This window comes from Suillus discolor, assembly GCF_016758755.1.
Source record: "Suillus discolor strain FC423 chromosome Unknown F5147scaffold_1, whole genome shotgun sequence".
In the NCBI taxonomy this organism is placed as follows: Eukaryota; Fungi; Basidiomycota; class Agaricomycetes; order Boletales; family Suillaceae; genus Suillus; species Suillus discolor.
The window spans coordinates 860,175-872,711 of NW_024541248.1; the positions used below are offsets into that span (position 1 = coordinate 860,175).

At 47.4% G+C, this 12,537-nt stretch overlaps 5 protein-coding genes across 5 annotated transcripts; 2 read left to right on the plus strand and 3 right to left on the minus strand.

Moving 5' to 3' along the window:
• Positions 1–399: 399 nt before the first annotated feature.
• F5147DRAFT_756637 (uncharacterized protein) lies at positions 400–2,179 on the minus strand (the record flags this gene model as incomplete). Its single annotated transcript, XM_041440355.1, has 8 exons — positions 400–786; positions 834–1,096; positions 1,152–1,262; positions 1,433–1,481; positions 1,615–1,675; positions 1,713–1,716; positions 1,878–2,025; positions 2,146–2,179. 7 exons carry the CDS (start codon positions 2,177–2,179, stop codon positions 859–861), a joined length of 645 nt encoding a protein of 214 aa, XP_041300055.1. The 3' UTR covers positions 400–786; positions 834–858.
• Positions 2,180–2,798: 619 nt separating this feature from the next.
• F5147DRAFT_749679 (RNA dependent RNA polymerase-domain-containing protein) lies at positions 2,799–6,637 on the minus strand (the record flags this gene model as incomplete). Its single annotated transcript, XM_041440144.1, has 11 exons — positions 2,799–3,768; positions 3,823–4,111; positions 4,167–4,178; positions 4,238–4,337; positions 4,391–4,432; positions 4,480–4,586; positions 4,636–5,472; positions 5,525–5,624; positions 5,683–6,145; positions 6,195–6,483; positions 6,550–6,637. The coding sequence occupies 11 exons, from the start codon at positions 6,635–6,637 to the stop codon at positions 3,021–3,023; spliced, it is 3,075 nt and encodes a 1,024-aa protein (XP_041300056.1). The 3' UTR covers positions 2,799–3,020.
• Positions 6,638–7,125: 488 nt separating this feature from the next.
• On the plus strand, positions 7,126–9,863 carry F5147DRAFT_6039 (uncharacterized protein). Its single transcript, XM_041432288.1, has 8 exons — positions 7,126–7,191; positions 7,245–7,340; positions 7,386–7,494; positions 7,544–7,763; positions 7,816–8,076; positions 8,134–8,513; positions 8,571–8,990; positions 9,040–9,863. Exons 1-8 carry the CDS (start codon positions 7,189–7,191, stop codon positions 9,576–9,578), a joined length of 2,028 nt encoding a protein of 675 aa, XP_041300057.1. The 5' UTR covers positions 7,126–7,188; the 3' UTR covers positions 9,579–9,863.
• F5147DRAFT_562774 (kinase-like protein) lies at positions 9,736–11,402 on the plus strand (the record flags this gene model as incomplete). Its single annotated transcript, XM_041430641.1, has 9 exons — positions 9,736–9,877; positions 9,940–9,994; positions 10,158–10,197; positions 10,249–10,348; positions 10,403–10,494; positions 10,536–10,715; positions 10,767–10,813; positions 10,868–11,027; positions 11,130–11,402. The coding sequence occupies 9 exons, from the start codon at positions 9,736–9,738 to the stop codon at positions 11,400–11,402; spliced, it is 1,089 nt and encodes a 362-aa protein (XP_041300058.1).
• A 567-nt stretch (positions 11,403–11,969) lies between these two features.
• F5147DRAFT_662906 (uncharacterized protein) lies at positions 11,970–12,506 on the minus strand. Its single transcript, XM_041434828.1, has 4 exons — positions 12,425–12,506; positions 12,315–12,372; positions 12,235–12,263; positions 11,970–12,187 (listed from the first exon to the last, which is right to left on the minus strand). Exons 1-4 carry the CDS (start codon positions 12,477–12,479, stop codon positions 12,087–12,089), a joined length of 243 nt encoding a protein of 80 aa, XP_041300059.1. The 5' UTR covers positions 12,480–12,506; the 3' UTR covers positions 11,970–12,086.
• Positions 12,507–12,537: the final 31 nt, after the last annotated feature.

Below are 12,537 nucleotides of genomic sequence, written 5' to 3' on the forward strand. Positions count from 1 at the left end.
GACGTATAATCAAGTTGTATCACCACCGATGGACAGGCCAAGGTCCCATGAATAGAGTCCGATCTTGTTACTGATGGTGTTTCAAGTGTGTTGTCACAACGCCGTTTATGTTTCATAGCTCTCCTGAAAATCTCCGTTGTCGAGGTCTTATCGCTGGTCAAAGTTGTACCGAAGACTCGGGGGCCATCGTAATAGAAACCAGTTTCTGGTGTATATTAAGTGGTCTTGTGCGAATTATTAGGCGTGATGGTGGTGACTATGAAAGAGTTGCACTTAATACATCAATTACGGGGTACAAACTTCAGGCCTCAGGGCCGTGACTCACTTGGCTCACTGGTGTGTATATAACCAACTTAGATCATCATACTTCTTGCCCTAAGAAGTTCCACGAGTAAATCTGGAGCAATGGGAAGTTTACACGAGTGGTAAATTTGGTGCTGACAGGTCATTTACCGTCCAAAATGTGAATCGAAGTTTCTTGGATCAGAATAATATCACGAGAAATCATACGGCGTACACCTCTGAGGACGGCATGAGATGAAAGCTAAATTTATCAGGATGAAATTGATCCAAACAATTCGGGACGGCGAAGAATAAAAGCATAACAAGAAAAGGAGATTGCACCGGTTAGTACGCAACATCAGCAAGTTAAACGGAACAACTGGAAGCTATACTGTTTCGTATCAGGATCCCAAATATGACCAGTTCCAATATCCGTCATCGTTAGCTTCGTCTTCTAGCTCGCGCGCAGGGGAAATCAATTATCTCATACGATTCAGCAGTCACCTAGCATCCAATAAGCAATGTGTGACTTGGAAAGTAGTCGCACCTACGATTAGATACAGGTATACTGCATTGTTAAGGCTCCCGCTTTTGTTCCCAAACGTTCGTAGGTCGTCGGCGCCGAGGGATATCATCCGCCTGGATCTGGGGAAGGTGAACCTGGACCACCATGCGTTCTTTGCTTGTATCTTTGTCCCGCACATTTCCACTCGGTAGTCCTATTTTGAGGGACACTTCGTGTTGTACATTACTGTGAGTCGGAGTAATCGTCAACTGCGTGTCCTTAGCGTCGTGAGCCGATACATTATGGATCCTGTACAACACGTTAAGATTAACATTGGAGGGCAGGTCAAATACTAGGAACTTACATCGCTCGTCTCAAGCACAAGTTTGCGCAAACATTCACACCTATCCATGTTGGTCTCCAAAGCCCCAGCAACACCTCCTCCTCCTCCACCGAACCTGGAGCCGACACGATTCTACAAAACAAGGTGGAACTATATTCCCAGAGGAACTAGAAGCTATGACTCGCTTAATCTGGCAAAATGCATCAGGAATGCTAGCATCACCTTGCTTGCCACGAAGTCATAGACAAAGCCTGTAGAGTAACTCACCCGAAGAGCTGACATAATCGGTTCAGCCAACACACATGCCTGCTTGATTACAGTTCCCGCGGGCCGTCGCCCAGATGATCAGACCTGCAAGATGTGCATGCATGCACGCTCGTCAGAGTCTACCATAGGATATTTCTGACTTCGGTCAGTCAGTGAGGAATGATGCAAAAGCCAGCCGGCAGCTCGTCACTAGACCCTACTACTAGTAGCGTCGTACCCAACAGTACCCAGTCAAGGCGGTGAGTTCTAGAGCTCTTTAAAACAAATCTGTTGAATGTCTGTGAGGGATATATCTCAATCCAGTTACTTACTCACTTCACTACGGTGAAGCTTCACATAGATGATCATATTTTCGGCGACCGTTTGAAATCGTCAAAAGATCATGGGTACACCATTCCTTGACATAGCCTGGTTTGGGTAGCTTAAAGCCCGACCACGCTTGATGTCGCAGTTGCGAAGATGTCCGGTGATGTGGCCTACCAACTTGAGATATGGTCATCTTCGGTCAGTCCCGAACCTCGTAATGTGTGATGAAGTTCCTCATTGTTTCCGATTCCCAGGTCACGGAAGTCGGCCACGCCACCAAATGGTCCGTATACGTACGCCAGCGTGATACTACTAGCGGGTTCTTCGACGCAACAGTTGAGGATTTTCACGTGCCCCCGCTCAAGTAACGCATCCAATGCAAATTATACCGTGCAGCAGAACGTGAAGACCCGGATATTGTATCAAATTCCCAGACACTTACTCCCGAGGTTTTGCATTTCGCGCTCGGGTCCCATTGCAAGCTTGGAAGAGAAGCTTTCCGTTCATGGTATCATGGATGAATGAATGCCCTCACTTGGCACGTTCCATTAGCACAGTTCTGAATGTCGTTAAGGTGAAGCGCGGGCCGAAACGAGGGCTTGTTATTGCAGCATAACCCTTCATTCATGTAAATTTTTACATTAATCGTCTATCCCAGACCAACTACACTAGTACGTTCTTTTGTCGAATGGCGGGCATCTTCCAACGCTTTCTTCCTCGGGACCATGGAGATTGAACGTTTGAACGCCATCGCATGTGATAGGCTATCATCCGTCGGATCTTCAGGCAGGTGATACACAGACCGATCAGAGGGGCGCTGAAATGCCAATGCCATTCTATTCATGTCGATCTCTTGTAACGTGGACAGCATCATATGGCCAAAGCACTACTACTCATTTATATCTATTACGAGGCCTGACGCAGCAGAAATGCAGTACACAATGATATTTCAGATGCATGATGCATGCGAAAAAACCACAGGTTCTTGCTACGCGGCAACTTCAAGTGGGCCGGCTATAGGAAATATGTTGATCAAATACAGTCCTAACCTTCGCATGGATCCGAGGAGGTAGATCACAGATGCAGTAGTACCGGGTTGTGCTTGGTTGTCCGATTTTACAATCGCGAAGCAAGGCTCGCCCCATTACATTATTGGATTTACTCTTTGATTGTGCACCAGCTGTCAGACAAGTTCATTGGCGCCACGTATCATAAGGATAGATGCAACACGTATTGAAGTACTTATGGGATGTAAACAAGACAACTGGTTCAATCAAATACGCTGATCGATATACTGTCATAGAAAACATGAAAACCTCAATTATCTGTGTCATCCTGTGCCTGCGAAAGAGCTCGTAAAACATTGTTAGGTATGTTCATAACCTGTGCAAATTTATCCTCGAAAGGGACTCCGCCTTGTACTCGCGCTTTGATGGCGCAAAGCTCCCTGAAGGCAACAGAGAACCCGAACGACTGGTTGAGAGTGTAAGCATAAGATGCCATAATAGTCTTGATTTCTTCTTCAGAAAAAAAGAGTACGTCTTGGAACAACGGCCGCTGCGCAAAGTATCGCGCAACTTTTAGGATCTGTTGTTCCTTAGGATCAGAAGAACGCCTAGGGCTTGAAGCACTTTTTTGCATTGCAACAGCGCATAGCCAGTCTTGATATGCTTTTTCGACATGCAGTTTGGCAACAGTCAGGTTGACTTGCAATCCTTGGAAACCAACATGCACCGCTTGTGTTGCCCTGTAAGATGCAGATGTGTAAGGAGAGGTGAGATGGGTATCATGGTCCAAAACACGGGGCGAGGAACTGCGGAGGCTTGAGTACTTCTCGACAAACTCGTCACGGAGGCGATTTCCCTCGTCCACGAGGTCATCGAGGATGAAAGGTGATGATGAAATTCGCTTCACTGGCGGTAGGTCTTCTCTGGGAGAGTCGTTCTTTTTTAGAGCCGCCACTTTGTAATATGGTTTGCGGCTCCCGTAAAATTTGCGGTGCGCCTCGAAAACATCGTGTTTGACTCGTAGCCCAGTCTTCTTTGCATCCAGGCACGTTGTAAACCTTCACCACATATTATAAACCGAGCATGGTAACGACAGAATTTAAAGTACTTACATGTATGCAAGTCGAACGGCTGTTGTACTGTCATAGCCATCTTGATACACAGCTGCATCATGAAAGCCAGAATACAATTTGTACTTCGTCTCCACCAGCCCGTGCAGTAAAACCTTTTGAAAAGCTATTTGAGCCTCTTTGTCTGAGAGCTTGGATACTCTTTGGTCAAAATCAAGAAGGTGTTCGATATCTTCTTCGAAATCGTTCCTCAGATCCACGGGTGTCTCACATAGCGGAGCGCTGTTAAAGTTTTCAACGAGATCTTTAGACCAGACCAACACGACGGTATCTTCGAAAAAACAATCGCTCAATGAGAGAGAAAATAAGAAGCAAAAGAAGCTCACCTCCGTCATAATCTACAAAGTGGACTTGTGAGCAAATGCCTCGAGAATAAGCATGAGGAGAAAGTGCCAACCTCCACCACCCAAGTAGCTCGCCAGTGATCGCTCGCCTTGCACCGGAAATATAATGACATCGAAGTAACTTGACAACTTAGGGTGACTGACGGCAGTGGCCTGACCCATGTGTGATGACTCGGAGGCAATCTTACGTAAAACAGTTTTCTTACCTTCTGGACGTCCGAGGGCAGTCTCGTGGGATTCCTCCACACCTACTCACAAATCTCAGGACAAACTTCGACAAAATTAAAGTGCTTACTAGAACGGGTCCTGTGATGGTATCCATATGGGTTCCACTTTCAGGATCGGTGATGAGTTGGGACGACCGAAAATGTATCTGGCCCTCCTCAAGTACACCATACGGATCTGTGGTCCGATTAGACGAGTAACAGGGGTCGTTAAAGGCGCTACTTGCCTGGTATGATGTAGGCCTCGAGGGACTCCTTGACTGGAATGTGACAATTTTTTGCATAATCGTCCAGAACGAGCATCACCACGCTCTTGAGCTTGCTAAAGAGCTGGTCGAACTTTAAGGGGTGAAACCCTGCCTGGAGAAGCTCGAGGACAGATTCATGTAGGGAGGTTGGTTGGCCGCTATGGGGATTGCGACTTCGGGGATCCGAGGTAGCCGGTGGCTGGTCCAATACGACATCACCATCATCATCAATCTCGTCACCCAGCTCCTCGTTGGGCCGAAGTTCGCCAAGGCCGAGTGCACGGACCTGGCCAGCAATGCGCCGCCGCAGCCTGCAAATCACAACACGGCCAGCACGCTCAACAGCCCGCCAAACTACAAGCATTGAATCGGGGCCATCCCATTCAGTGAGCTGGCGCACTTCATTGTGCAGTCCATCAGCCATGAGTTCCTTCAAAATACCGGTGGGGACGTCATTGTGCGCTAAATTTACCAAAGTGTCTCTGGATAAGCGGCTCGGTCCAGTTACACGAGACGGCGCAACGAGATCAAAAATTCTGTGAGCAGCGTCAATCTTGTGCAGCGGTCCGCAATCGATTTTGTTTTGCGAGTTACGTATCCAAATTTTTGGTGGTCCATCGGCGACTTGATACTCAGGATCTGGATGCAGAACCCACATTCCCTTGGCACCAGCAATACGTCCCTGCACAGCTGTCGGTCGACTCGGATATTGGATTACTCGCATGATGGCAGTCAATGCTGCACCGCTGATGAACCCGCACCCATCGGTCATGATGTTTCCAACTGGATGCTTTCCCTCGCCGTAGTCCCCAGTATCTGTAAGATCTAAGTCAATGCAACATAGTTTGTAAGCTAGAGGAAATGCTACATTGATCGTCAATGAAGAATATATCCTCAGAGGCGAATTTGATTGTTGGTACCGAAGTTGATAGGCCGAGCGCCCATCGGGTAGACCATTTGCTGATGGGCTTAGTCGGGGTGCGCGTCAGAGCTGCATCATGCAGACTCAAACGAAAAGGCAATCACCTGTTTTGAATTCAGCCTCAGTGGATTATGCCACTGTACAAATTCGTGAAGTGTTAGTCGGTGACTGTCACCATCGCCAGGGTTAGTCTGCCGATCTATATTTTCGTTGGTTTCAAAGAGGTAGACACTCCCCTCCTTCGCATGAAATGGTACGAAGACGCGGCCACACAACACAAATTTGCTGGACCCTAGAAACTTGGGGACTTCTGTGTCGTATATCAGGTTGTCCGGGACACGGATTTGGAGTATGTGTCGAGACGCCAAAAACCGACCAAATCGATGCGACCGTCGAATCTCGGGTTTTTCGAGCTCGAGTTTAAACGAACTTCCAGCTCTTACAATACGGGCAACTTGCTGAATCTTGCCTCCGTACCAATGTTCTTTTCCCTCCCAGTCGCCCATAGTTCCCAGGCCGCGGCCTTTGTTTTCGACAATCGCAAGTTGCTCTCGATCGTACTCGAGCCTTTCAGTCATATTTAGCTTGGAATTCGTGAGAGAATTGAACTTTATACCAAACTTCTGATGATGCTCTCGTTGCAGATGATGGCCCCATTTCGTCTTTGATAACGGCAGCCACTTTCCATGCAGCTTGCACATTTGAACCCTTGAGTTTACACAAACGGTGTTCTGTCATATCTCCGAACGTCCACATGCCACGAGTGACGCCTCGTGCCAGTTCATAAATTGTTCCCCACGCGAGATGTTGCTGATCGAGGACTATTTGAGCTCTCTTACAATGAGCGATGTGTACAATATTCAACTGAACGCCAAACTCGGGAGGACGATGTTTTGTCCTTATCCCTATTTGTGGCGCATTCAGCTGCAGGGCTGCGGTAAGCGTGCGTTAAGCAAAACGAATGTGAAAACCTACAGCTGGCGTAGTGGGAGCAGTCATTTGCGACGACCAGCCAGGCTCTGGGGGACGCCTCTGACCCATGGATCCAACGGACAACATCGATTCGAGTCTGGTTGTGTGACTGTACGAAAGAGTGCGGTGTTGACGATGGTAAGTCGCTGTCGGTCTCTATCAGTGATCACATAGATGAACCAGCGTCTGAGTTTCTGAACCCGTTCTAATGGCGAGGTAGAAGTTGAACCCTGCCAACTCGAGGCAGACAAATCTAGTTGGGTAAGTTTAGAAGCGCATTAAAGGCATTATTATGATAAATGCATTGGTTCGCCAAGTCACAGCTGATCAGCAGGCTCAGTCCGAGTCACGTTCCACTTCAATTGCATAGTGAATGGTTTGTACGCTAGGCTAGGCCTTGCTACAACTTACTTCAACATCGATGCCTTCCACGTCAAAGGATAATATTAGGAGAATGGGTACTTAGTCTGATCAAGTTGGTACAGGACTAAGTTGATTTGGGACTGAAGTCACAGGTGAACGGAGAAATTCTTACGAGCTCATGAGTCATGACCAAATATAGCAATTGATAATCAGTGCAGGTCGGTCCTCCGAGGCCATCTTCTTTCAGACTCTAATCCGATCAGAATTTTGGGATTATGGTGAGTTAAAAAGCAGGAGCGAGATGCTGGCTGCTTACGGTGTACAATGATAGCCACCAAGACAAAAGAACCAGAATCCCTCGGGACTTGGTCGAGCTATCATCAATAAAAAGTTCAAGGATGCCAAGGAAAGACAAGAGTCCGGCCTTGTATGTGATATTTTGTGTTCTGCATGCGTTTATTCATGTTCTTAGTATACAACCGAAGTTGACTCGACAACCCGCCTTAAATCTGTTACGCAGGAGAGAGATCTAGATGAATTCCTGAACACAGCACAGTTGGCGGGCACAGAGTTTACGGCGGGTGCGTGACTATGATTTCCTTTTGTTTATAGCCTCATGCGGAAAGGTAGAACGACGAAATGTGAAGATTATCCAGTCGCCTGCAGGATCAACACACAATCCCCATCTTCTCACCGATCAGGAAGAGGAGTCGACTTTGAAGAAGCACCAGCTGAATAAGGAGCGACTCAGGGTGCCCAGAAGACCTCCATGGACGAAAGCAATCACAACATCACAATTAGACCGACAAGAGAAAGACGCCTTCCTCGAGTGGCGAAGAGGGCTCGCTCAGTATGTGGGAAAACCTATGATCTTTTGCAGCCACTAACCAATACCGATAAAGACTTCAGGAGGAGGATAAATTTCTGTTAACGCCATTCGAACGCAATCTCGAAGTTTGGAGGCAATTGTGGCGTGTCTTGGAGCGATCACATCTAGTCGTGCAAATCGTAGATGCTCGCAATCCGCTAAGATTTAGGTGCGAGGATCTCGAGTCGTATGTCAAAGACGTGGAAGGTGCGGAAGGCGAGGCGGGTACAGGAAGAGATAAGCGCAGAACTCTCCTGTTGATCAATAAGGCCGATCTACTCACTGCGACACAAAGGTGAGCGTGGTTTCAGTTCTAATCGAATGTCTAGTTTATTCGAACCTTCACCCAAAGGCGCATATGGGCAGATTATTTTGATGGTCAAGGGATACAATACGCATTTTTCTCCGCTGCGAATGCTGCTGCATTACAGCAAGCCCGCCGGGATGCTATTGCTCAGGCCGAAGAGGAGCAACTGCATGAGGATAATCAAGACGAAGCTTCACTGTCCGATTCAGATGGTCCGGATACGCCCAGCGACGATGTCAGTGATGATGACTTCGCAAAAGAGTCGGTGCCGGAATCGTCGCCTCACTCCGACAGCGACACGGACGACGAACATCAGTACGTTCACACAGAGGAAGATAGTCCCGACGGAAAAGATCCTCGTACCAAAGTTCTCTCAGTGTTGGAGCTCGAAGATCTCTTCGTCACAGCTGCTCCAGATCTATCAAGTGAAGCTCGATTGTTTTTCTAATTAAAGTAAAGGCTTACAGCTCGCCAATCGGTAGTATTTGCTGGCCCGTCTGGGGAACCTCCAACAAAACTAGTGGTTGGGCTTGTCGGCTATCCCAATGTTGGTAAATCCAGCACAATCAACGCCCTTCTTGGAGAAAAAAAAGTCTCCGTCTCCTCTACTCCTGGAAAGACAAAGCACTTTCAAACTATCCATCTCTCCCCAGCGATAGTACTTTGCGACTGTCCTGGGTTGGTATTCCCTCAATTTGCGACGACCAAAGCCGCACTGGTTTGTGACGGTGTGTTACCAATTGACCAAATGAGGGAATATTCTGGTCCAGTAGCCCTGGTAGCCAAGCGATTACCAAAGGAGGTGCTTGAAGCGACTTACGGTTTGACTGTTAAATTCAAGGGCGTAGAAGAGGGGGGTGACGGAAAGATCACTGCGGAGGACTTCTTGATCGCTTATGCGAGTGGGTACTCTTCATTTGGTGAAAACAACTGTTTTTCATCAGTAAACAGTTGCTCGAGGGTTCATGCGGTCTGGCCAAGGTAATCCAGACGAGGCACGAGCAGCACGATATGTCCTAAAGGACTATGTCAACGGGAAGCTACTTTTCTGCCACTCACCGCCGGGCACGCCTGAGGAATCTTTCAACCAAACAACCCACGAACTATCGCTGCTGCGAGTGACGGGAAAGAAACGTGCACCCGTCACAAGAGTTGGAAAAGGCGCGGATACATTCGTGCCTGCCAATCCGTCTCCCATACTTGTTGCTCAAGGGCAGGGGCTGAAATCTCAAGCTCTTGACCAAGACTTCTTTGCTCATAATTCGAATTTATCAGCACGGGCATTTCTACAAGGTACATCTCGTAACGGGCAGGAGTTCTCGAGGGGAAGAATATATCCTCATCAAAATATGGTGGCTGATGATGGTACTCCATTGGGACATGGGAGCGCGAAACAGGCCGCTGTGTCGGCGAGTGCTAGTAGTGTTGGGAAGAAGCATAACAAAAAGAACAAGCGAGTGAAGCAGAGGAGTGGCAAGGGATATGATTGATGCCTAACACGCTGGTGGAACACACATTTATCTATTAAGAGGACTGTTGAGAGTGGTCGGGTCAAATTCCAAAAGTAGCAATGACCCCTCTGCAGTTCGATAAATGTCTCGAGCCGCATCTACGTTGCTTCTTGTTTCTTCTCTAAATCTACCAAGCATGGAAACACAGACACGCTCCCTAGGACCGACTCAGCCTGTACCTTCGTTTGTCTCTTCAAAGTCAGCACGTTCGCAGACTTTATCAAGATCGGATGTATGCGCCAAATTTGTTACAACGACCGCGGATGGACGCACGGAAGGTATGAATTCTATCTTCTTCCTTTAACCGGCGGTGATGATTAAACAACGATCTGCTGCGCAGCAATAACTTTGAGTATTGGGAAGCCGATAACCATTGGAAGGAACCCTTCTCTTTGGTCGCTTAACGCATCTTCTGCCCTAGGTCATCTTGTTTACTCATTTGCTCATATGCAGCTCGTACGTGATATCAGATATCGTGGTGTCTAGCCTACATTGCAAGATACACGCGTCAGTTCATATTTTTACGAACTCATACGTCTCCTAACACGCGTTGAACAGGGTCCAGTCTAGCACCGGAGGAATCATTGTATCATGCCAGGTAGTTACTTGTCTCGTGTTATCTTGCTGGCTCAACTTAACTGCTGCAAAGGACCTGTCGACAAATGGACTCATTTTGAATGGGCACAAAATCCGCAAAACATCTGTCATTGTCATGAATGGCGATACATTCAGAATACCAGCCTCGCAGAGTATATCTCAACCATGCACCGCTTTCACATTGTGCCTTGCTGACCTTTTACCAGCGTTTCAATGCATAATAAAATGGAGGCACCTTCATGAAAAACATGCGTCACAGCCTTCTCAGTCACAAACGCAGTCATACAAAGTTACTACCGTTAACCAAAGCAACATATTAATTCTAAAGACTTCATGCAGGACCTCGGTCGATTCCTAATCACATCTCACTGCCTTGGAAGTGGAAGTTATGCCACCGTACAGCTTGCGCTTGATACCACAGGTTACCAACAAGCCGCCTGCAAGATCATCAGGCGCAAGGAGGGTAGTGACCTTAGGAAAGAGATGAAGGAGGCAACACTGCTCATGAACCTGCATCACGTTCGTGCATAATTTCATCTCTTTATAATGTCATGATCTTGATTTAAGCAGCCCAACATCAATAGGGTATATGCTGTCGATTTAGATCCGGAATTCCTGTATGTCGCTTGTTTTTTTGGTTCACCACCGAAGGGACAAATTGTGTGCATCAGATACATTATTCTTGAACTCTGTACCGGTGGCGACCTTTTCACGTACATCACCACGCACTCAAAACACCGATTATGCGAAGGGGAGGCAAAGTACATCATGTATCAACTCCTCAAGGGCTTGAAGTACCTGCACGATCGTATGATCTCCCACAGAGGTAAGGTTCTATACCTCTTCAGCGAAGCCCTAGCTGAGCTTAAGGTAGATCTTAAGGTGACGCCCTGTGCGTACTTGAAATTGCTGACTTCATTCTGTCATCAACAGCCAGAAAATATTCTACTTTTTTCACCTGGACCTTATCCACGCATCCAGATTGCCGACTTCGGTCTTGCACGTCCAAAAGCTTACCAAGAAACCTTGCATGTTTGTGGCACCATATCTTATCTCCCACCAGAAGGTATCCTGGCGCTCGAGCACAAACATCTTGGCTACGTTGGTATGCCAGCTGACTGCTGGAGCGCAGGCGTGACGCTTTTTGCGATGTTGACGTGCGTGTTCTGCTATGTTTGTTGTCACAGAACTCATGTTCAGAGCTAATACTCGGATTACTGAAGCGGAAGTCACCCATTCGATTTTGTCAGTTCTTCTCAATCTCGCATCTCTCTTGAAGACATCGTGGACTCTCAGGGCTTCGTCCAATCCCAACATGCGACGGCTCAAGATGAAAGAACAAAACAACGTATCCTTGATGGGCAGATTTGTTTCCATGAGCCGATCTGGGGTCCACTTCGCGACGGTGCGTGCTCAAGATTATTTGTTGTTTCAGTCCTCTACAACCCATCTCTTTCGAATTGATAACCAATCCCCTGACTGTTTGCGGGTGTGTAGCCAAGGTCCTCGTCTCTCACCTTCTCGTCCCGGACCCGCAGGACCGTGCAACTGTGTACGCCGCACTCAAGAGTTGGTGGATCTGTATGGACCTCGAAGAGTTGGATCAAGCGTACCGAGAGCGAATCCGAGCGCACTTCACGTAATTCAGTTTGCGATACTCTCTGTTCTTATTGCTTTTGTTGTGTGTTTTTGTGACACTAGATTTGTAGTGCTTTCGTGGTATTTAATTGCAACGGTTCATATCCGATTCTGGTCAAAAATCGAGATAAATGTATCTGTCGTCAGTGTGGTAGTGAAAAAAAACTGCTGAGTTATAAACTGTAAGAATCACGGGGTGAAGGGCCTCGGGACTTGAGTATGAATATTTGATGTCCTGAACATTCTGAGCTGCTATTCGTTCCAAGTAATGATGTCTCTATCTTCTTCTGAGTTGTGGTCACGTTTACGGTGCAGCATGACACGTTCGCGTGAAGGAAACAGTCTGTTACAATCTACGGGCGCTAGTTAACAGACAGATAATAAACGGCATAACGCGTACCTTGGAATGCACAAATGTATATCGGTGTCCTACAACAATGAGTGAATCAGAACACGCTGGTGTGATGTAGTACGACTTACTCTTGAGGAGAGGTAACGCGAGCGAGACCAGCTATTAGCTGATCATGAGTTGTCGTTGCTGTCAGACAAGTCACTCAGTTCGCATAACATCACGAACATGTCCTTCTTACTGTCATGGGTCGCAGGCTTCGACTTGAGGACGGACGGCAACGACGGACCATGCATTATTGTAGGATGAAGAAATGTAGTAGCACAGCCACTTCTAATTACCAAAAGTTGACCG